The sequence below is a fragment of the Oxyura jamaicensis genome, chromosome 7, assembly GCF_011077185.1.
Source record: "Oxyura jamaicensis isolate SHBP4307 breed ruddy duck chromosome 7, BPBGC_Ojam_1.0, whole genome shotgun sequence".
Taxonomy (NCBI): domain Eukaryota; kingdom Metazoa; phylum Chordata; class Aves; order Anseriformes; family Anatidae; genus Oxyura; species Oxyura jamaicensis.
In genome coordinates, this window is record NC_048899.1 from 25,133,591 (window position 1) to 25,157,550 (window position 23,960).

Genomic DNA, 23,960 nt, shown 5'->3' on the forward strand with positions numbered 1-23,960 from the left:
AATGCTGTAGAATTTGCCTGGGGGAGGGTAGATTAACACTGGTGCTGTCTTCTGTGGAGACTGCAAGGTGTATAGAATCAGAGAAATAAATTTTAAAAAGGATTTGTCATTATCAGCAAGAATTCTATGGGTTGTATTTTAGAGGTACAATACATGTTTATCAATATGGATGAAAAGGCTAAGGCTGACATCACGTAGGGAAATAAAGTGGCCTCTGAATTGCCACTGCCTAAAGGACTTGTCCTGCACCCTAATTTGGCAAAGTCCTTAAGTATGTGATTAAGCTAAACTGGTCTAGTAGGGCATGCAGATATGTCCATTGAAGTTGGCAGGTATTAAAATGTAGTGCAGAAGCATGTTCCCTTCATAATCCCCCCTCCCCAGACTTGGAGAAGAGTTTCCATACCTTACTGTGAGATGAGCTGGTCAGAGAGTAATTTCTAAGTGTAAATAAGAAATACAGATTTAGGGCTGGTGTAAGGAATGCAGGAAGCCACCTTTGGAGCAAGTCTTTTTTTCCAGAGGTACCGTTTTCTGAACATAGTAATGCCTCGTGCAGTTATTGGAAAGGAAGATGTAAAGAAATACACAGGGAAAGAAACGATTCTGCCAGCTCAGGTCTCCAGTGCACAACGGCTGTCACCCCACAGCACCTCCTGCCCTCCTTCCTCATGGATAACTCAGCAAAGGGTGATGTGACCAGCAGACTGGCCAGGGTGCCCTGCACAGCACAAGCGGAGAACCAAAATCACCTCTCACTCCTTGGGCAGATTGAGAAGCCTCCTGCATTGAGAAGCCTCCTGCATGCTCTGCAGAGGGGTGATGGAAATGGAGGCTCCTGCTGCTAGCAGTCCTGTAGGCCTGAGACTGGTGGACACAGCGCTACTTCTGCAGCCACTGTCAGCGGGAACCTGAGGAGCTCAGCTCCTGGGAGAAAATGCTGGGCTCTCACAGAATCAGTTCCTGGTTTTCTGCCGTAAGCCTGTACTTGTTCGTTCATCTCCTTCCAAACATACACCGTGTACATTTTTGTGCTACACTTTTTCCCCATAACAGGAGAGAACAGCATGATTCCCGGCCTGTCTACAGGCGTGTGAGGCTGCCAGTAGCTTGTACAGAGCACGTATTTAATGGGAGTGAGGTTGGGAACAGATGGATGGGTTTATATTAAGAGAGTTTAGAAACTAAGAATGGGTTTAATTTGCCCGATAAATATGCATGTAACCTATTCTATTCCAGTCTTCACTTTCTAGTTTTAAAGCAGTGTTCAGGTTTTGTGCAAAAAGCTCTGGCAACCTCTGTTGTTTAGGTACAGCGCAGGGATTAGTGTATTCTTAATCTATTAAATTCACATGTGGTGGTTGAAGTAATTATAAATTGCTGGCCTGAATGTAAAAGCTGGTCCACAGAAGTTGAGGAGATTTTCACATCAGCATGTGAGGAGGCACATACCTGTTGATAACAGGACTTGCTAGTGACAGGCAGGTACTTTGGATGCCAACACTGGGATGTGCAGGTAATTAAATAAATGTATCTAGAAAGTTTCTCTCAGCAGTGTGTGCTGAATAACTGATGTGACGGCTTATGATGAGCTAGAATTTCCAGATCAGTGTTGATCTGCAGTCTGAACTGGGAGCAAACCATGATGCTCATAACATATTAGGAGATACGTTCTCTTTCTTTTTGTGACTGGGTGTAGCATTTGAATGCTCAGATATGCACTGAGCGTAGCCACTGTGGTGCATTTCTGTCAATTTTCTTGTTGGCTAGTGTTGCACCATGTACATACACATAGTTGTGTGACTGTAATTGCTCTCCTTCATGTGATTTCCTAAAAATTCCTTAATAACACATGCCTCCTCCCCCTTTTTCTTCTTTTTTTTTTTTTTAAAAAATTATTTCCTTAAAAAAAGAAAATAAAAAAAAGCCTGCGTAGAGCTCAAGAACAGACATAGGGATGGATGTGAAGAAGCAGCTATCCATGCAAATGTGCTGAATGGAAGGCACATTAATTGCATTTTCAGTTCAGAGACTAAGCTGGTAGCACTCTCGTGCCTATCTTTGCAGATGGCTGGGCAGTCCTACTCATGGTTTGTGTGGCTCTTCTCTTACACAGCAGCTGCAGCCCTGAGCTGATTGTTTCATTCATACAGCATCTGAGTCCCAGTGTTCCCTCATTCTGCACATGGACCTTGTGGTTGTAGAGGAGGTGCTCAAAGTGGCTGGGAACACTGTTACAAGCTACATTTCTGTGGGAGATGCAGAAGGAAAGGGATACTCTAAAGCTTGTAAGGAAGTTGTTTGGGGAGCTGGAGTGCTGTTGGTAAGGATGTAAGAGGAGGAACTGCTGATGTCCTGCCACCCTGACAACCTAAAAATGTGTTTGCTTGGTTGCTTAAGCACATAGCAGGTAGAGAAAGGAGCTAGGAGAAAGAACATACTGTCCTGTATTTGTAGTCTTGCTGCCAGCTTTGTCATCTTTATCCAGGCTGTTTTCCATGACCCATGCCATCTTTTTTTTTTTTTTTTTTTTTTTTTTCTGCATGGGTCCAGAGGTGTCCACTCTGCTGCTTTTGATGGGCAGATGTAGCAGGAGATACAAAAATAACCCCAGATATGTTTTCTGGAGCTAGGAAACTTAAATGGCTCAGACAACTGAGAAAACAAATTATAAATTCAGGATGATGACCCAACTGTGTGACCAAAAACGTCTGGTGGATACATTTTGTACCGCAGCCAAGAGTGCAGAGGCAGCTTTCAGCAGTAAAAAGAAGTAGTATTCACTTGGTTTATTGAGGAAGATGAGGAAAGGAGGGGGAGGCAGCTAAGTCAGTATGCAAGAAGCTGGGTATTGAGAAGCATTAAGATGAGGTAAGGAGGCAAAGGCAAAAGCATCCCTTAGAGTACTGTAGGGTTTTGCAAGTGTAAGTAGGTGACTGCAGCACTGAGAAACACATGGGTGCACACAGATGTACTCCATAAGAGAGAGGTTTCTGAAGCTCTCTCTCTGCTGAATGACCAGGATATAGTTTGAGTTAGGGGCAAAAAGAATCTAAGAGAGAGGAAGATAATTTAATTTGGGAAGGAAAGGCTTGGGCTGAGCATGCCAGTGAGATGCGCGAAGTAGAGCGCCAGCATTGCATAGGGAGTTTGCACAGAGAAGCCCAGGACAACAGAGGTGACTGGATTGGATCAGAAAAGACAGATCAGTCAGCTGATCAGTCAAGTAAAGAAACCAAACAAAGCTGGGAAGCTTATGCAAAGGCGCCAAGCTCAGAAATCTGAGGCTGCCCAGGACCTCTCACCAGGTCCAACCCAAAGACCACAGATGTAGAAGGGCTCCTGAGAGCCTGGCAGAAGGACTTGTCTAGGCTTTGGGTCAGGTCAGCTGGCTGGTACATGTTCATACCCTGAAGTACAATATTTGAACACACATTAGCTGCTTGGCTGTGTAATTATATTTTTATTATTGACGTGATGTTCTTTGCAGGGTCATGAATATTTTCTTTGAGTCACTGGAGGTCATTGGAGTTACTCAGCCCTCAGACTAGTTTCTCCCTGTCCCACCAAAGATTTGTGAGACTTGTAAAATATGCTCCGGATCGCCATATAGCTTAATTAGCCTCTGAGCTATAATGAAGTGCACCCTGACTAATGGTGCAGTCACAAACAACATGTTCCTGTAATTTGGGCCGTCACCAAGAACTTCTGTTATCACTAGACTCATCAAGGTGGTGCTTCGGAGAGCTGAAGGGCACTGTTGCCTAATGAAATGCGGTGTTTCGCACCAAGAACATAGCTGGAGGGGATCGGTGCTCTGACACGAGCTGTGTTTACGACGTGCTGCAGAGCCGTGCGCTGCAGGTGTCTGGCAGGAAGAGCGAGGTGTCCCCGAGGGGCCCAGATTCTTCTTTTGCTCGGCTCCAGTCCCACAGGAGCCGGAGTGTTTGCAGAGAAGCGGCACTGATCGCTGTAGTAACCAACAATTTTTGTTTTCATTTTGGCCTGTCAAGCGCTGTTAAGTTAAACCAGGCAGTATAATGGCAAGCGCTCTGTCCCTGTTCCTGAAATGGAAGAGTCACCTCATAAGCGATCTCTGTTCTGGAGTTGTTTTATATTCAGCTTCTCAAAAATTGATCCACAGTCCAAAACCACAGTGGACAGATGAATGAGGGCCAGAGCTGGGACTGGAGATCAAAACGCCGCCGTGTAGTTGTTTTGCAGATGTCAAGGCTTCCTGGGAGTTGCCAGTCAAAATTTCTTGCTGTTCTGTAACAGCTTATCACAGTGAGCTTTCTCATCTGATGACATATCCCTCTCAGGATATGGCTAAATGATCCTTTCCAGCAAGGACTTATCCCAGCTCTCACACAAACACTTCTGAAGCACAAGCTTTTGGCCTTCAGCCTGGGTTGGACTGCAGCGCATGGGAGTTATTTCCCAAGCGACTCCCAGGGAACAATCTCTGCTCTTCCCTTCTCCCACCAAACCTTTGCATGTGCTCATAAAGCTTTACTTAAGCCAAATTGAACTGAATTTTCAGCTGACGGACAAGATAGCATTTTTTTGGAGTGGGGAAGAAATACGCCTTCTCCAAAAGTTAGAAAAAAAAAAAAATGCATCTCCTGGGCGGTGGCAGTATTTCTTGCGGTTATGAGCAAATATCTTCATGGTATTAAGGTGGGTTTTTTTGTTTGGTTGTTTGGTTGTTTTTTTTGGGGGGTGGGGGAATTCATCCCCTCTCCTTGGTAGTCTCCTATCTTTCTCCTGCAAAAAGCAGGATTTATCATGTGTCAAGGGGACAATTTCTATGGAAGCCTAGGGTTTAAAAAAAAAAAAATTGGCTGCACTGAAAAAGTTCAAGAAGAGTTCAGATCCGGGCCAAACTTTGAAGCCATTTCCTGTGTGGGTAATGTACTGGGAAAAAAAAGAAATCTGGCTCTTTTAGGGGAGCTTTGTATCTGTATCTGAACTTTGCAAGCATGGCCTTTCCCTGTGAAACAAAGCTATTTTTCTTGTTCGCAGAATGATGTATTATGTATAGTATGGATGTTTATATGTATTTTCACCTCCAGCTAACAATACCTGCTTGAATTTGTTAGAACTATTTTTAAAAAGTACTGGAGGGAGGAAAAATGCAGAGGGCACAGAACAGTTGGGTATGTTTCTGATTTTTTCTTAAATCTAGAAGTTATAACACAGCTTTGCTAGTCTTGACTTTCCTTGTGAAGGAGGGAGCCATTTTGCTCTGAAGGAGTTATGCAAGGCTGATGGGGGACTCCCACGAGCTCTTGGTCCAGATCTTGCAGTCCCCAGTCAATGGGGCCCGCAGCATTGTACTCTACCTCAGGATCTGGCCCCACTTCTCTGGCATCACCAGTCACCATCCAGCCTTTCTCCACACTTCTTGTCTGTCTGGGTTTTGCCTGTCCACACACAGTTCTTGCTTTATCCAGCTCACTTCACTGCAGGGTTACTTAGAAGGTGATAATCTTGAGGGTAAATTTGAGGGGACCACCACATCTGTACGGAACTACTGGGTTTGCCATTGGGAAGGTTTTATTTTGGTGATGAAGGCCAGTGATTTTATACAGCACTGTCCTCCTTGAAAATGGGTGAGGACTCAGCATATGGGACTTGTGTCTTGGACCTTCCAGTTGAATGATGATCAGAAGCTGTATTTAAATGTAAATTAAAGCCTTACCTCTGTTAACATTCTAGTTGCTTCTGCCTCTGGACATTTCATCTATTTATCATTTGTGTGCACTGTGAGCACAGTGGGAGCGAGATACATGTTTACTGTCGCAACACCTCTTGTAAACTGGGCTGTATAAATTTCTGGAGATGCTTGTTTTGGGAGTCTCCAGACGTGGTGGTTTGTGGCATTGTTGTGTGACTTGTGCATTTTGGTTTCTCAGGCAACAGCATGGGGTTCAGATGAAGACACCAGGAGGTCCTGTCAAAGTAAAGGGAAAACAGAGGTAAGTTTTCCTTTGCTACAGACATGCTATGGGTGAATTTATTTACATAATTCCATTAGAAATCCCCACAGGGAGCATCTAACACCAGCTTGAGCCCATAAATCTGCAGCTGTTCGGAGCTAGTACCACAAGTGCCTGGGCACCACAGAGCAACCATTTCAAAGGCTACCTGTCCAAGTTATTAGATTTGCGCTACATGAAATTTAAAGGTAATTTCACTGCTGGAGAGGACGCAATTTGTGACATATCAAGGATCAGTGTGGTGGCAAATCCAGGGAAACATCTTGTAGTGGGTCTGAGGCTGGTCAGGTTGGCTTAGTCTCAGTACTCAGCAGTAAGCCGTTGGCATTTGGCCACGTAGGCCCATGTCTGATACTTGTTTGCAGTTAGAGCTGATTTTTGTATAATTCTCTTGAACATGAGAATTGAATCTGCTAGGACACTGCAGTTCTTTTTCAGGTGGAATGTCACAGAGCTCCTTAGGAGGCCGGTGCAGTCTGCTAAGCTGTGGTTCAAAACCAGAACTGTTTGAACTAAGGCATGCTATCTCAGATATCTAAAGTTTGCAGGCATTTCTGACTGAAGCACAGGTCCGCTTCTGCCCCGCTTCTGAGAAACTAAAACAAAACCATGTACTGAAAACAAGAAGCATTTTGATTTTTCAAATGTGGTGTTGGTACTGTTCAAACATGTTCAGGCCTCAACTGTGAGGGTGTCCTGTTGTCCTAAATATTATACTACAAAGAGTTTTCAGTCTAAACCAAAGGAGCTGGAAGATAATCATGATCTTTGCTGTAGACTTGGACAGTCAAGCAGAGAGTGCTTGTGTGGCTTGCCCAAAATCTGGAGTTCTGCCAAGTTCCAGTTCAGTGCTTCAAACATGGGATTATATGATTTTCCATTGACCACATTTCATATAATAAACTGTACGTGATTATTGTGTTAACTTGCATATACACAAAAATGCTAGCTTGAATTTTGTAGAATGAGCAACAAAGAGCTTCATGTAGTTTTGGAGAACAGGAATATCAGTATCCTAGAACGTGTTTTAGAGTTTGTGTAGAATATGCTGCTTCGTGTAGAATACCATGGAGTCAAGATAGGTTATTTTATGTAAACACCAAATTTTGCCAGCCACTAGAAAAAGAACCCAAAAGAGGATGAACAACATTAAAAAATTCTAAAACCCAAGATGCAAGGAATTTTTGAGTTTGTGGTCTTTGTACTTTAAAATGTGTACTCTAAAGAAAGGATTTTTCTCTTTACTCCCATTGTAAAAATTTGTGAACCTTAGTACATTGTTCATGAAGAACTTGAATTTATAACCCAGAATTATTTTGTCAGCCCCCAGATAAAACCCTATGAGATTCCATGCACAAAGCAATGGTCTGAGCATTTTTGCTGCTGCTGCTGCCACCTCCACACACTGCAAAGAGTCTGCCAAACTTTTCATGAGGATGGTGCTCCCAAGAGCTGAGTTTATGCTGCTTGTTATCCAGACCTTAAAATTGTTTGGTGGGTGCAGGAGCCTTGTGTGTGCAGTTTTTGTGTGAGGAACAATAATTAATCAGACTGTTAGACACTTCTTGACATACAACTAATGGCAAACTGAGGTGTTGACTAACAGTCTGACAAGAAGACATGAAGCTACGAAGAAAGGCAGAAGGATTCTGCAGTAGATAAGTAAACTCAGATCTCCCAAGTTTGTATCTACTTTTGCCTGTATGTCCATGAATGAATCCCTCCTGGGAGTCTACACATTCACTGTTCATTACACGGTAGAGAAATGACTTAGTGCTAGCTCCAAACACATAGAGCTTAGCAAGCTCATGAACAGCTCTACTCTAGCTGAGAAGTCCAGCTCTGACCTAGTATCTTTGCCTTTGGCTGGGTAAATGCATCAGGTGAGGGCAACACAGTGTGAATATTTCTATTTATGCTGTGTGATACTGGTACAAGAATCAGAGCTCTGTCTGCCTCAGCTCTGCTTTGTCAAAACTTGACTAATGGCAGTTTTCTACATAGCACAGATGATTTGATGATAAATGTGCTCAGAATTGTCAGGCACTTAGATATGTGGTGATAAAGGCTGGAAATAAGGAGGACCTTTGGCTCTTACATTAATTCACAGTGTAGTTTGGGTAAGTTATATGACTGGTTCATTTTCCTTGCCCCTTTAATAATGTCTTTATTTTAAGATGAAGTTTTCAAAGCTACCTAGTGTATGAAAATTGCTTTTTCTTATGCCCGTTGAGTATCTAAATTGGATTCTCCCTGATGCTTAGAAAATCTCCTAAAATGCTTAGAGTTTTACCATAAGGGAAATAAGAAGTGCAAGAGTAAAAGCTACAAAATGCATATCACGGAAATATAATTACCATGGCATGATGATCACTCCATATTTGAGTACCAACTGGACAGAGAAAAGGGAGATGAGAAATCTGTTTCCCAGATTTAAGGCTACTAGGTCTTTTCCTCTGACACCTTGTGTAGTTCGGGCCACAAGTTTCACTTGCCTGTTCCAAAACTGAGCTCAGTAACTTGTCTTTGGCTGCCGCACCTTCCTGAGGAAGGCAGAAGGTTTTGAATCAAACAGGCCTACTGCATGCTTTGCTGGCTTGATCAAATGGCTGATCAGCTTCACTGTTAACAGCATGTACTTTATTTCCTTTTTGAATCTGGCTTCAGTTTTGAGTGTCTATGTCTCTTTTTGCCCTTCTCTTCTAGATTAAGGAGGTCTTTAGGTACCAATATTTATTTATTTATTTATTTATTTATTTTGCAAAACCATTTATATGCTCTTGTCAAGTCCATACTTAGACTTTTTGGTAATGTAAAAAGCTGAGCTCTTCAAGCCTTTCTCTAACTCATTCTTCCACTCCTATTGAATATTTTTTGTGTCTGTTTTCTGCACACTCCAATTTTTCACCTGTATTCCCATGTCAATCTCTAATGCCTGAGTGTGATTAAAATAGTCCTCCACCTCTTGGTCGCCCTCCATTCATATACTCAGCAGTTCTTCTGTCGTAGGAGATCATGCAGAATTGCCTAGTCACTGTGACCACTAAATCCTTTTCACAGTTGCTAGTTTGGGGATGTAATCTCCCTTTTGCTCCTTGCTCTTTAATGTCTTTTAAAAATGTATTTTGTTTGTTGGGTATAGCTCACCAATCAGCCTAACATATATGTCTGCTTTGGCCTCATTGCTAATTGCTATTTTTCTGATCTTTGGGTTATCCACAAATGCTGGTTAAGAAAAATGTTGATACTGGACTAGGACCTTGCCATCTGGGTCCCTGCTAGAATAGCAACTTTGTGAATGATTTTTCTCAGAGGACTTTTCTTCAGTCCATGCATTTATCAGATTTTAATCCTTTAAAGTATGTGTTCTTGAACCTTATTTTAAAAGTAACTCTCTAATACATGTCATGTGGTATTAAAATACACACTTCAGAAAAGTCTCTTTCATTTATATTGCTATTTTTGTCATCCAAAGCTTGTGGTTTCCTCAAAGAATTGTATATACTTTATTTGCCATGTTGCTGGAGATCCTTGCTGGCTTCCGCTAGTAATTATTCCTATTTTTGCAGCGTTTATAAAATGCATCCTGATCAGAACCTTACAATTCTCCCCTGGAAACCATCCACCATACTGAGAGATACCACAGAGAACAAAATCGGTGTTATGCTGCCTTTCTTTCTATCTTCCAAGTGATATCACCCAGAGGTTGTAGTTAAAATGAGCGATGGATAGCGTGCAAGGGGAAGAGGTGCCACTAGATCAAAATGTATTTAATTTCATTAGGAGCTGCTCAGCTTCTAGTCTGTAATTGCTTTGTCTCTACACAACAGCCCCATCCACCACATCTAAGGAATTTTGCCTGACATAGAAAACTGGCTTTCTAAACAAGCGCCCTTTGGTCTTTGTCTTGTCTAAGCATAAAATTATTTGTTAACTTTCCAAAAGCAGCACACTGCCGTTTCCAAGAGAGAAGGGAACTGTTTGTGAAAATGGCAGCGGTCTAGCTCTTACATGCTTACATGCAAAGTCTAAGGACTTTGGGTAGCAAGGGGAAAGATGATGCACTGATAACACTTCTGGAGTAAGACAGAACCGAGGGAAGCATCTGATAGGCATCCAGCTACTGTTTGTCCCAGACTGGCTGTCTCCCTTTTCTTGTATGATGTCCTGATACAGGGGGTTCTTGGACTCATGCAAGGTTGCAGGGAAATCCTGGCCCATGGTTTCAGCCCAAATAAATGGGCTTGGTGCAGAAGTTGCAAGGCTAATGGAGGAATCTGCCATTTTAGGCCTCCAAGTGGCTGTCATACAGAGGATGTGTCCTCTGGTCATCTAATGTGGCTGGAATCGCCATATCACCAGAAAATAGGCATCCAGATACAACAGGAGCCATATCAATCCACGGGTAGCTGCAAGGCAGACAGATGTTTTTTTCTCCCCTTTCTAGTTGTTTCTAGAAATCTGAAACTACATTCCCACTACTTCACCTAAACTATCAGCCCCCTAATTTGATCTGAAGTCCATTAAAGAAAACTTGGCTGGAAAAACCATTGGTGATTCTCTTTGGTATTTATGGCACTCAGAGGAAAACGACAGCTTGGACAGGGTGTTGGCTTAGGCTAATCAGTAAATTGTTTGTCCAAAGAAATAACATAGATATCTAGAAGCATGTTAATAACAATGCTCAAAAACATGTTAGGTCATGATTTTTTTTTTAACAAATTGGGATGAACTGCAACAAATAAATATTTGCTTACTCTAAAATGTCACTGAAGGGTAATCATGGAGTTCTGTTGGCCAGTTCTCTGACCTGCAGGCTGTACTTCAGAGCCAGTGTATCTACTTCTACAGTAATAAAGGGCTTCGGGGATGACTGATGTGGCTAGTAAGTATAGCTAAACAGACCAGAGCATCCAGTGGTTGAGGAGCAGGGGTTGTGGTGGGACCTGCCAGATCAGTGGAGGGACAGAAGTCCTCTCTTCCCACTGCATGTGTAGACAGCAGGAATAATCTGGCCAGCCAGCAGTGCAGGAGCCTTCTCTGGGTACAGCTGCCAGCACATTGAGGCGTGAGTGTTTCTGTTTGATCTACCCCCAGATGACTCCCGATGTTCCTGCTTTCTCTTCTGGCAGCCTAGAATCGTACCGCCGACTGCACTGACACAGGGCATCGCGTTGCCCTGCCGCATCAGTGGGGGCCGAACCTGGCTACTCAGGAGTAATGTGCAGGATGAACTGCATCAGTAGGGAAACAACCTCCCATCATGGTAACATACGAAACCAGAATTCCTTTCTCCTTGCAGCTTCTGGATTTTGTTAGTCTTGCAGACGTGCCAGGAGGAGCTGAATGGAATAGAGGAGACAGGTTTCAAAGAAGTGACCCCAACCCCTGCTGATCTAGCTAGGAAGAACAGGCAGGCTTTGGGTCACTGTGGACCAGTCTTTAGGAGTTTTTGGTAAAACTTGCTGTTTCTACTCTAGATGTCCTCATTCTCCACATACACCCCCCTCTACCTGTTTTATCTTGCTGTGTTCTGGCCTCAGTGAACTCCTGGCAGTAAGTTCTGCAGATTAATTGCACATTATGTGAAACTATTTTCATTATTTTGTAGCTCTATTAGAAGACCATAACTGTGTCTTTGCCAGGTTTCATGCCATTTCTCCTCTTAACCACCCTGGCCTAACCCCAGAATAAATTTCCATATTCTGAAGGGTTTGTATTTCTTACTGAGGACAGCAGACAACCTGAAACAGCTATTTTCCTGATAGAGCATGTAACTGTGTTTTTAGTCTATGATCAAAATGTATTGGTATGCGACAAAATACTGTTAGCTAAAAAAAATCAAAAATCAAAAAGCAGATCTCAGAAAACAGCCTGAGTGGTTTATTCAAAGTAAAGGCCAATTAAAGCAGTGCCTATATATGGTTAGGCTTTCAAAGGAAAAATACCTCTGTACAATGAGATTAAGGGCTTATAACATTTCAGAACTCCAGCGTTCGGAGATGACAGATGAAACGACTCAAGAAGCACCTACAGCCGGTTTATTCCTTGCATCCTGAAAATGTCTTTTTGAATTTCACCTCAAACTGAAGCCAGCAGGAGTTCAGCCCCTCCATTTGCTGGTCTGTCCAGACGAATGAATGGAGTAACACTTTGGGTTCTTGGGTTGGAAATGTGCTTTCAAAGCCGCCTGACATCTGTATTGCTAGGAAGAGCCCTGCTCCCACCCACAGTACTGGACATTACGCCATGCACAGACACAGTGCAATGTCAATGTTGCAAACCTGAAATAAATGAGAATGGTCATGAAGTGAGGAGGGGCTTGAGGGGATTCAATAAAGATTAAGCTTTTCCAGTGATGTATTCTTCCTAGGAAAACAAGGGTCATTAGACTAGAGGAAAGTGATTTCTGCTCAGTCTAAGGCCTTGTCTCCAAAAAGCACCGGTATCAGGTAATTTGGAGGAAGGAATGAGAACCCCAAAGTCAATAACATGGATTTCAGAGGAAAATCAGAGATATGCTTAATGCTCCGGCAGCGAGCCACAGGTTTTTTATCAGCTCTGCCATATATTTAATGATAATCCCAACTAATATAACCGGGTTATTCTCATTAACCATATAAATATTGAGTCTTCTCCCTTTATTTAAATCCTTAATCTCATGATCCCAATAATATCTTCTGGTGATGAGATCTGCAGTCTGATCACACACAGATTGAACTGTCTGCTCCATGATGTGAGAGCAGGATCCAAATATTGTCTTGTCTGGACAGAGCTCAAGCTTGCCAGATTTTCCAGCCATGTTAAATAAAGCCCATCTGAATTTTGCCTCCTGTATGACTGAGTTTTCCAGGTCTGTGGTAGAAACTGCACTAAATAGCTCCCATTTTCTGTAAGTGCTTGTGAAATCATTTTACTAACCAGTTGCCTCAGCTACGAATTGTTGTAGAGGGGAGCATGGTGAATAACTTTTCCAAGCAGATCCCGGCTGGCTTAATGAACACAGAGAGGAGCCTGTTCCTTTCTAGTTATTTTGAGAACAGGGCAGAAGGGGACCTAATGGAGATGTCACCAGCAGTGTCTCGAGAAAAATCGCACAAGCTGGAACATTTTAGTGGTTCAGCTTCTTCCTTGCTTTTGTTGGAGGTTGTCATAGACTGGCAGTGGGTACAGCAATAAGAAATACCAGGTGAGCACAGGACTCCTCTTGGAGCCAGGCAGGTTAGCGAGGTGGGGTCTGGTGGTTAAGTCTTTGTCCCCATCTTGCAGGATCTCCTCTCATTCAGTGTGTCACCATGGCAAACCTTCTAGCACCTGTGTTTCAATTCATCCAGCCCAGAGGACAGGAAGATAACGTGTGTCCATTTTAGAACATTACTTAATGCTCTACAAATTGCTTTGAGACTAGTGGATGAAAAGTACATGTGATCGTTGCTCTTGCCCCAGGAGTGTGGAGCCCTTTTACCGTTATTAGTAATGCAAGTCCAGGGAAAAAGCCTTCTCAGAGCCTAGGCAGGGATATAACTGTGGTTGGATATGGCCCACACCTGGAAGCAATGTTATCTAAGCACGGGAGAAGAAAATATCCACCACGCACCCCAGTTCCTGCCTTTTACAGCCAGTGAAATAATTATTGGGCTTGGTACATCCAGTTCCCTGAAAAGTATCAGCTGTCAAATGTTTCCAATCTAACACCTCATCTGCACTGCCTGTGCTCTTTGCTCTTTGGTGGCACAGTTGGGAATGGGCTGGAAGTCACAGATGAAATATTTTGGTGCAGGTTCAGACAGCAGCAGATATATTTGCTCAGTATGGTTTTTCTTCTCTTTCAATAAATAACCTCTGCTTTTGACTGAATGGGTACAAAGAAAGCCATGCTTAATTAGGCTAAAATAAAACAATATTTTACCAGCTTCCAGCATCCTTATCAACCTGGGCTACTGCTCCTTGGAGTAAAGTGTGCAACAGATGCATCCAGCATGATCTCACAGAGAAATTCTTTTTTGTGTTCTGTCTTCTCAGCTGGGAGGATTTTTACAGAAATGAAAGCTTGTTAATCTGTAATAAAGGTCTGTGCACAGAAGAGAATTCTGCAAGTTAGGATTTGAGATTTCTGCAGGACGGAGTCTTATTTAGGAGTATATTTAAGTACAGGAAAAGAGTGCAGCAACATTAGTGGTGTTAGCTGGTTTAGGGCAGATGCTGTGTTCAGACTGCACAGAGCAGAGGAAGGTGGAAGCAGATGGGAGCAGGTGGATGCTCTCTTATTATGTGAAATTCGGGTACAGAGCTGCTTTCTGGGTTAGATGCCAAATCAATCATATTCTGAAAACAAAACTCAGGGGAGAGGAGCCCGTACTTTTTAAATCGCATTTCCTCAAGAATTTCTGGTCCTTCACAGTTAAATATACAGTGGTCCTAATATTACACAGGATTGGGTAACTGTGCTGTACAGAAATGGGAATTACTTAAGCCGCTAGGGCAGGGAATAACCAGCAGGGCTCCCAGCACCATGTAAGGACAGGAGGGGGCAGAGAGGCTGGCAAGCCTTCGTCTGATTAAAGGAAGCCACGAGCATCTGTTCTCAAGGTGGACTGTGTTTCTGATGCACGGTCACCAGGACTGATCTGCTTCTGATATATGAAGGGCTGAATCGACCCCGCTATGAATTTAAGCTCTGGTTCCTCTGTGCCAGGGGCTCTGTGTTGGATCCCCAAATGCCTGCCGAGGTCAGCCTGGCAGCATCCCCTCCATCACCTCCGTGGCCTCTGCCTGGGCCGGGTGAGTGCTCCCAGGCTGGCTCAAGGTGTGGTCCCTGCACACTTCTCCATTCAGGAGCAAGCCCCAGACGCTGTGCCCATGCAGTCGCTTGTCTGCGGCCAGTGCCGGGGGGTTTTGCTAAACGCCACTCTTCAGCAAGTTGATTTCCATACAGCGAATGAAAGGAGATGGTAGTACTTAATCTAGCTAAGCAAGCCTCTCCCTTTGCAGCTGATACGGAGTGTTTTTACGCTGCTGAATCTTGCAAATGAAGTCTTCAGGGAGCTGATCAGCAGCATGGAGCGCTGTGAGACAGGGAAGCTCGCGGAGTGATTGCTGCTTACAGGAGAAGCGGTGTCTGCAGCTGGAGGCTCAGCTTAGCAGCAAATTATGATCTATTGGAGGGAGGAAAGCAAAGCAGCCGGGATAACCCAGCCGAGGCTGTTATTTTTTAACAAGTTCCCTTCTCTGTTTACAGTAGAATATAACTGCCTTTCCTCCCTTGGAGCCCGTGAGTGCCACTCACAAGCCATCCATCGCTCACCTCCTCCTCTCTGCGCTGCTCCCAGAGCCCAGGGCAGGCAGCCCGGTGCCGGGCTCACCAGGCATCCGTCACCGGGGCTGTGGGGATGGATCTCAGGGCAAGGGGCTGCCGCAGGCTGCGCTGGCACCTCCACTCCCTGCAGGTCGCCCTAGAAAGCCCTGGCCTCTCCCTCTGTCACTTAGCATCCCGGGCATGCTCAACTGGCCTGACCTGCAGTCCACCGGTGTTGGGATGTGAAGCTGCAGGGGGAAGGAGAGGCTGTGGCTCTCTCCAGCAGCTCAAAGGAGATTTTCTGAACAAAGCCAACACAGCCCTGTGCTGTCACTAGTACCCCAGCATGGGATGACTGAGTCCCATGGTTTTGGGGACTGGCGTGTGAAGAGAGTTGCCTGTTTGCAGCAGCAGGTGGTCATGCAGCTGAGAAGAGGGGTTTTGCTATTTCTCGCTGTCCTGGCCTGAAAGAGAAACTCCTTCCACTATGGAAAATCCTGGTGGAAGGAAGAAACAGTCTGTCCGAGCATGCGATTCTCCTGTTGCAGAGAAGTTCCTGTTGTTTTCCTGCTATACCAGTGTGGCTTTTAGTGCAGGGAGACCCTCTGCCCTTCACCAGAGTTGCGTCTGGGTAATGTTGTCAAAGCTGCAGCACTGATGGGAAAAGCAGGTCAGAAATATCATGAAAAGAGGGAGGATTCCTCCTCCAATTTAAGCAGAAATAAAGAGCCAGTTTTGTAGCTAACACAGAGTCATCCTGATGGATAGCATCCTACCAGAGACTATTTGTGCAGGACTGTGGTTAAAGTAAGCAGCAAATTGGCCTTGCTCATGGTGACTGCTGGCTCCCTACAGCTGTGCACTGCTGCAGAGCTTGATGCAACAAATCTTGGTCCAAGGTAGAGCTAAAGAAGGGACATTCCAGCTGTCATACAGGTACTTTTTTAACGTAATAAATAACCCCACAGCCTTCTTTTCAAAGTTCCTTTGTCTCTGTCTTGTGTCCCTACAGGAAGAGTGTCAGAACTATGTCCGAGTGCTGATTGTTTATGGCAAGAAGGTTTTTACCTGTGGTACCAATGCCTTTTCGCCAGTGTGCTCCAGTCGTCAGGTCTGTTTTGCCTCTTTTGCAGTGATGGAGGGGCTGGATATGTGCTCTGGGGAAGGCCAGTCATCGAAAGGGCTTCATGGGTGCAGAGAATATGTTCCAAATGCAGTTGATCTGAAATTGTTTTGATTTTGGGTTTTTGGCCCCATTGGGGCAGGGGGTGGTCTGTCTGCAGGTGGGGAGCAAAAAACCCATGGTATGGGTGAGCCAGATTTGGACAAAGTGCTACTGACGTAAGCCTTGGGTATGCTGTTGAAAATGGGCAATACAGACAGGCTTAGCTGTGAGCACCTCCTGAGCTGAATGCTTAAATGTTTCCTTCAAAATAAATGGCAAAACTCCCTTTGGCTTCAAGGGACGCAGGAGCAGGTTCAGAGCAATGTTTATTTTGATATTTTTTAATGCCAGTACACATTCAGAAGGTGCCTATGGAAGATTAGAAACCGGTGCTAGCAAGAGGAGCACCTGATTACCGTGAGTGGGTTGGGCCTTGCAGGCTTTATTGGCAGGGGAATTACCCTTCTTACAAAGCAGTAGGATCAGAGAGGCTCAGACACAACTTCGTACATTGGCAAGTGATGTATGTAAAGATCAATTTACAGTCATCGCTGGCATTATTGTCTTATAGCTGCCTGTTTGTTTTTTTTACCATCAGGGCTTTGCTCGGAGGTACTCATGGGCAAACTGAATTCTCTGTGCCAGTACGAAAGCCAGCTGCTCTTTAAATTCTCTCCTCTCTCCTTTTAAATACAGGTAGGAAATCTTAGCAAAATCATTGACAGAATTAATGGAGTGGCTCGGTGCCCGTATGACCCCCGGCATAACTCGACAGCTGTGATTACATCACGAGGAGAACTCTATGCTGCAACTGTAATTGATTTCTCTGGACGGGATCCTGCTATTTACCGCAGCCTTGGAAATGTTCCCCCACTTAGGACAGCACAATACAACTCCAAATGGCTCAACGGTAAAGTCATGTGGGTCGTATCTGAGCAAGAGGTGTATTAAAGTCAACTTGGCAGGCTTGTAAATCCTTGCCCCTGTTTTCGTATTGGAATCCAGAGTTACGATGGGGATGGGCTTCTGGTGCAATGATCAGTGCAGTTTAGAAGACATTTAAAAATAGCCTGGGAGGATGTCAGAGGAGGTGATTTAGAATATGCAAAGTGGGTCTTACAGGCTACTTAATATAGATACGGGTCTCTGTCTTCTGAGATGACCAAGCACATCCTTTTAATGAGAAAATCCCTCAACGATTTGAAGATCCAAGTTAAATAAAGCCTCATGTTGTTGACCCAGTTCTGCAATGTGTTGAGCATACTCTACTTCCACTGACTCAGCTGAAAATGGTTCGTTTCAGTACAAGATCAGTCTGAAAATGAGAAATTTCACAGCAAGTTATGTTACATGTAAACCCATGCTGTTGCGGATTTATAGTTATTAAAAGCAGCTGTTACCCCAGTGTGATAATACCCTGCATCAAGCAAGTTGTAGAATTTCAACCAGTAGTTCCTGCAGTAAGTCCATATCCTCTGGTGGGGACAAAGCACATCTTGACTGAGCAGACTATAATGGTGGAGACCCCAATATTTCCCCTCTCTCCTTTGGCCCAGGTAAGTTGACCAAATATTCAGAATATTTCTGTTGGATTTCAGAACCTTTCAATCAAGGATATGAACAGTGGGACTGTGCACTCTCTGGAAGTTAATGAGAATGAACTTAGCTTCTGCAGACACTCATATATAATGTTGTATGGAGAGCAGGAGTTGTAGAAGAATGTCATCAGGCAAGACTGTGAATTAGAACAATTAGTAGCATATACACTCACTAGAAATATGTGCCTCTTGTCTGCACATGAATTGGAAATCACACAGGGGAACCTTGAAACAGGGGAGCTTAAAGAAGGACAAACAGAAACCAAGTTTCTAGTCTGTGGTTGGAAAAGCTAACATGACTCTTGGATTTACAATTTTGTGCAGTCTTGGTGACTTTGGAGTAAATTCATCCCATTCTGGCCACTTTTCAACGAGAAACAGAAAACTTTAAGATGATTCAGAGAAGAGCCATGGAGTGATTTGAAGCTTGGGAAGTCTGCCTCACAGTGAGAGACTTAAGGAGCTCAATTTATTTATCTTTTTGAAAAGGAGATAAAAGGTGTTTTGCACATGATATGGAAGTACTTACACCGGGAGAAGATCTCTGGCAGGATAAAGTTCTTTAATCTAACAGACAAGTCATGACAAGAGCCTGTGATTGGAAGCTAAAACCAGATAATGTCAAATGGAAGAAGAAGTGCAGGTTGCAGCTGGGGCAGTCATTACTCATTTGAACTAGTCACTGAGGAAAGTGATGAATGTAAAGCGGTGTGACGTTGTCCTGTAAGATCAGATCTCCTTCAAAAAATGCTGTCCAATTCACCTGTTAGTTGTAGGATCCGATGGTGGAATTACAGGGTGAAATTCTCTGGTTTGTATTAGACGGAAGGAAGGTCAGGTTGGTGATCACAGCGATCCCTTTAAAGTTCACTGTTTGTCTGAAAGAGAAAGTTTGATCAGAGATGCTCTGCAGTGCCCTTCCCTCTGAACCATATTCTACCTCCTAAACCTTCCTTGCAGCACCATGAGTCTGCCTTCCCCTCTCTACCAGACTCTGTTCTCCTTTCACTCCTGGGCTGCAGCATTAAAGAAATTCTGTACTTTTTTTTTCTTTTTCCGTTGAGCATTACTCAAAAATGAACATCGTAAAAGCACCTATAAAACCAACCATTTTTGTTGTTGTTGTTGTTGGTTAGTCATATATTATTAATTGGCCAATCTTTTCTCTTTGCCAGAGAAACTGTTGGGATGAAAGACTGTACACTTTAAAGCTTTGTTAAATAGCCAATTAAAATATTCATTACAAACCAACACCAGGTTCCTTTCAATCCTTGTGAAAATAATAACAATGATTCCAGGAGAAAAAGAATTAAGGAGAGCTTGCTTTGATATTGTCAGTTTGTGGCGTGGTTTTGTTTTACGGACATAAGATAATCTTTTGTGCCTAGAAACTGGAAAGGCTTTGTGATAAAAGCCAGATGTGATTGCGCTGGGAAAATGGGTTGAATGTTTCAATGCAGCAGTCTGGGGAATCGGGCGGATGCAAGCAGCATATTTAACACACCATAAGGTGCACTTCAGAAGAGAATAGGTAAAAGAACCCAATGGGAAGGCTTTATGTTGTAAAATAACTGTAGGTACAGAGAGTAGTCGTGCATATGCAAAGCGTTAAACTCTGCTTTCACTGAAGTCAGTAGCAGCAGAGCCAATAAAGTGGGGAAATGAAGGGATCCTTCCATGATCTGAAAAATGGAGCTAGAGCTGTACCCCCATACATCATTATTCTCATCTACTGTTTTTATGTCTGCTGCTGACTCCAAACTCCCTGTGGTCGCAGCTTTGACAGCCAATGTAAAAGGAGCTGGCAGTACAATGCATTGGGCAAGTCACTGAGCACGGATTGATTTCTGACGTGTATAAATCTCTTCACATGTTTGTTTTTCAGAGCCTAACTTTATTGCTGCCTACGACATCGGTTTGTTCACCTACTTCTTTTTCCGAGAGAATGCAGTAGAACACGATTGTGGGAAAACAGTATATTCTCGTGTGGCCAGGGTCTGCAAAAATGACATTGGGGGGAGATTTTTGCTGGAGGACACATGGACAACTTTCATGAAGGCCAGGCTGAACTGTTCTCGTGCTGGAGAAATCCCTTTCTATTATAATGAATTGCAAAGCACCTTCTACCTTCCTGAGCAAGACCTGATCTATGGTGTCTTCACCACTAATGTGTAAGTTGCACTGGTTTTACTGCCCTTCTTCTATCCCCAGCAGTCTGAAACCGGCAATATCCTGATTTCCTTGACAGTCCAAGCAATAATTTTTGAAAGATCCTTTGGTTTAACACAAAGGAATAGGTAGGTCTGTATTATCCATCACAGCAACATTGCCTTTAAGGACAATGTTTTTAGTCCATTGTTCATGGATGCCTGGAGTCCCTCACGGGTGACAGTACATTTCTAGGGTATCTTAATTTGATTTAAAACTGAGCTGTGACAGACTTCTGACTTTTTGTAGTGCCAATGCTACTTGTGTTGTTCAGAGAGGTGGTATGAAAATGACCCAGTAGAAAAAAAAGATTTTCAGCCAGGTTTACTGCCTGAATGATCTGACACTATTGTGTGAACATCAGGATTGGCCCTAAAAATAGACAGGTATGTATGCTTGGGAGAAAAGTATCAGAAGGAGGAAAATGAGGCAAATGGGATGACAACAGCAGAACTGAAATCAACAGAAACTGCTGAACAACATATTACAGAAGGAAGGTCATGGAGGCTACACAGCATTTAACATTTCCAAGTGGGTCTGTACCTCTGCTACAAACAGTTTGGGGTCCATAAATCAAAAGCAGTGTTGGAAATCCGAGGGGAAGGAATGGTTTCTGAAACTTCATAATCACCTTTTCTTGGCTTGATATTGAAAAAACTTGTAATTGGAATGATTTAGTGTAGCTGTGAAAGCAGAAAAGAGAAGAGGAGTTAATTAAAAAATATATTAAAAAACTCATAATGTATTTTTTTAAGTCAGAAAAACTCAAATAACTTTTTCTCTGAAGCCCAAGGCTAGGATGATAAGTTTCAAGCTATAACCAGTCTGTGTGGTATTGAGTTTCAATAATGCATGCTCTCCAGGGGGGTGTTATCCTGATGTGTAAACTAGAGGATGAAAATCGGAGTTAGCAACTCCACATGACAACCACTCAAAATGTCTTTCTTATGCTGGTTAGCCAACTTCTTTGGGGCTTTTTGTACAATAGTGAGTACTGTTCAATATGAATAAGTGTCTGGTCCCAAGAAGCCCCACAGCAAACCAAAGAAGTGAAGCCTCTCTGAAGTACAGACCTTGGGTCTGTTCTCTCTGGTGTGGCAGGGCTTGAACTTCAGCCCTTGAAACCACAAAGCATCAGACCCAACTTTTTGAGCTAGACAACTGTTGGGAGTTTCACTATAAAAGTCAACAGATCCAAAATGATATTTCCAGTCTGTAATTGCCAAGAAGTAGGTTAAGTGTTTGGCCACCCTCATTCACCTTCCACATTTTGTTTTTGCACTACTGTTGCCAACATCAGCCCAAAGTGAGCCATTGGAGAAGTGACGTGAAAAAGGTTGTGGAGTCTCTTTTGTTGGACATCTCAAAAGCGACCTGGATGTGGTTCTGGGCAACCTGCCCTGGGTGGCCCTGCTTGAGCAGGGATTTGGACCAGAAGACATCAAGAGGTCTCTCCCAACCTCAGCCATTTTGTGATTCTGTGAAAAAGTAATCATGAGCAACTACTGGACCTTGACTGTGGACTTCAGGGAAATCTATCCTGGAGTCAAAAGGAGCATGAGTTGTTCCCCCAGAAAATATTTAAAGGCTGTTAGCCAAACTTCCTGAATGTGTAAAGGAAACCTGGCTACTGCTATGGGCAAGTGAGATGGAACAACTTTTTTTTTTTTTTTTTTTTAATATCAGAGACACTTTTATGCCCGTAGTGATAATGTTTTATCTATCCATTTGTCCATTCATCCAGCCAAAAACGGAAATTGGAAATGAGAATAAAATTATTAATAAATGTACCATATTAATCAAATTTATATGGATTTTGTGTAAAACAGAGGAGACAGACTAGCCCTGGGTGGAACAGTTCTTTTGTGCTATGTCTGTCTCCCAGGTTTGCTAAAGCATGAGACATGGTAAGAGTTACCCCTCTCTCCTTTGGATTGCAGTTAAGTCACTCTTCTTACATTATGGGTGTATGTTCCCTCTGGTATCTTCTGAGGACAATATAATATGTAACATTTGTGTAATTGAAGAGATGAGTTATTGATAATAGCTGAAGCTAGATCAAGTAGCGTTTTGGGTCTACAACATGATGTTCTTTTGAGAGTTCAAAGAGAAAATGTTCCAATTTGTCATCCGACTAGAGAAATAATGGTAATTATTCTTTTAACTTCCACTGGGACTTATATCATGCTGCATGAGCGCTGCATACAAAGAGGGCTGATGTGCGCTCTAGTCTGAGTACCTTTATAATGGAATACCGATGCATCACAAAACTATTATTTTTTGTTTAAAGGTATTTTTATTTTGGCAGGTTCATCTTTAATGCAGTTGTGGTCATCTTATAACAAAGGGCCTTTAGTCTGTATCATACTTATTGGTGGAAACACCCATATAAAGATTTATTGCTTCATTTTATGTTATATCCCGTTAAATCAGTTGGAAAGAGAGCTTTTGGGGGAAGCTGTTGATGAAATATTTAAGAAGCTTTTATTAAAGTTTTTGGAGACTATGTTAAAGCCTCCTTGAACTTAACTCACCTAGTTAGTCACGGGGAGCAGGAGGTGGAATAAAGGAGCTTGCACTTCCCACCAGGGCAGCACAAGAGCCAGCTGGCCAAATCGATGCCACTGGTTTGAGACTGGGATCTAGGTTTTTGTAGGGAGGGATGGGAAATATGCCAGGCCACAGATAGCATTATTTCATCAAAAGCCTCATTCCTCTATCAAGAGGAAAGGGCTATACTGTGGAGTCTTTAGCAGGGACCTAAAAAAATCATTTATTTTTTTTTAAGTGTTTTTGTTAGACTATCAGTGTTTTATTCTTTCTTTTCCTTTTTCATTCTCCTTCTCATTCTCTTTTTTTCCCCATGTGTGCCTCAAGGCATTTACTTGTCATCCATCATTAGCTTTGTCTTAAGAGCTGCCGTCTGTGAGCATGCACTGCGTCAGTGGTGTTCAGACAAAAGTGGAGAAAGGTTCGCCTGGCGCTGCTTTGACATGTTCAAAGGGAGCCACTCCATCACTCGGGGGGGGGAAGGGCAGGGGCAGGAGCGGAGAGTGGGAAGGCAAAGCAAGAAGTTCCTCCTGACGTATTGCTCTGAAGAAATATGCTGTGAAAGGATCTGGCCTTCTACTTTCCTGCCTGGGACTGTGGAGCAAGGCTTTTTTAATTTATTTTTTTTTGCAAGAGAACGTAATTATTGGTTTAGTAAAAAAAATGTTCTTTTCAGAGAATTCAAACTGCTTTAATTGGCAGCAAGATACATACAGTGGGACCTGAGTTATTTAAAAGGCACTGTGACGAGTCGGTTTCCTGTGCTAGCCCTATTTTTAGCTTTATTTTGATATCTTTCTCTCTAAATGTTGTTCTTTTCCTTTAAAAAAAGGGGAGAGCTGGGAGCAGGTTTTGAATTTCAGGTAACCACTAAGCAAATGGCCCTCTCTGGACCTGCTTCCTGGAGATGCCAGCTCATCAGGGAGGTGCACTTGAACCCTGTGGAAGCAAAAAGTGCTGAGCCTGCTCAGGACCCTGCAGAAGTGGGCCCTCCATGGCTGAAATGGGCCAGCAAAGGCCAATTGATCTGTGTGCAAGTCTGCCCAGGCAGCATCACCTCCCTAAGACAAATTCCCTGCCAAAGAGTCCTTCCTGCAGTGGCATTTCTCCCGCCGTGCCTCCTCTGGCTGGTGCGTGCGTGC

The 23,960-nt window shown here is 43.4% G+C and overlaps 1 protein-coding gene across 5 annotated transcripts in view; it reads left to right on the forward strand.

Moving 5' to 3' along the window:
- SEMA5B (semaphorin 5B) overlaps positions 1–23,960 on the forward strand; it is a 268,777-nt gene that overhangs the window by 178,843 nt on the left and 65,974 nt on the right. For all 5 annotated transcript variants that reach the window (XM_035331907.1, XM_035331906.1, XM_035331909.1 and 2 more), the window contains 4 exons: positions 5,919–5,981; positions 16,310–16,408; positions 17,159–17,372; positions 19,946–20,231. In XM_035331907.1, the coding sequence (XP_035187798.1) occupies positions 5,919–5,981; positions 16,310–16,408; positions 17,159–17,372; positions 19,946–20,231 (662 nt within the window). The remainder of the gene's footprint in view (positions 1–5,918; positions 5,982–16,309; positions 16,409–17,158; positions 17,373–19,945; positions 20,232–23,960) is intronic.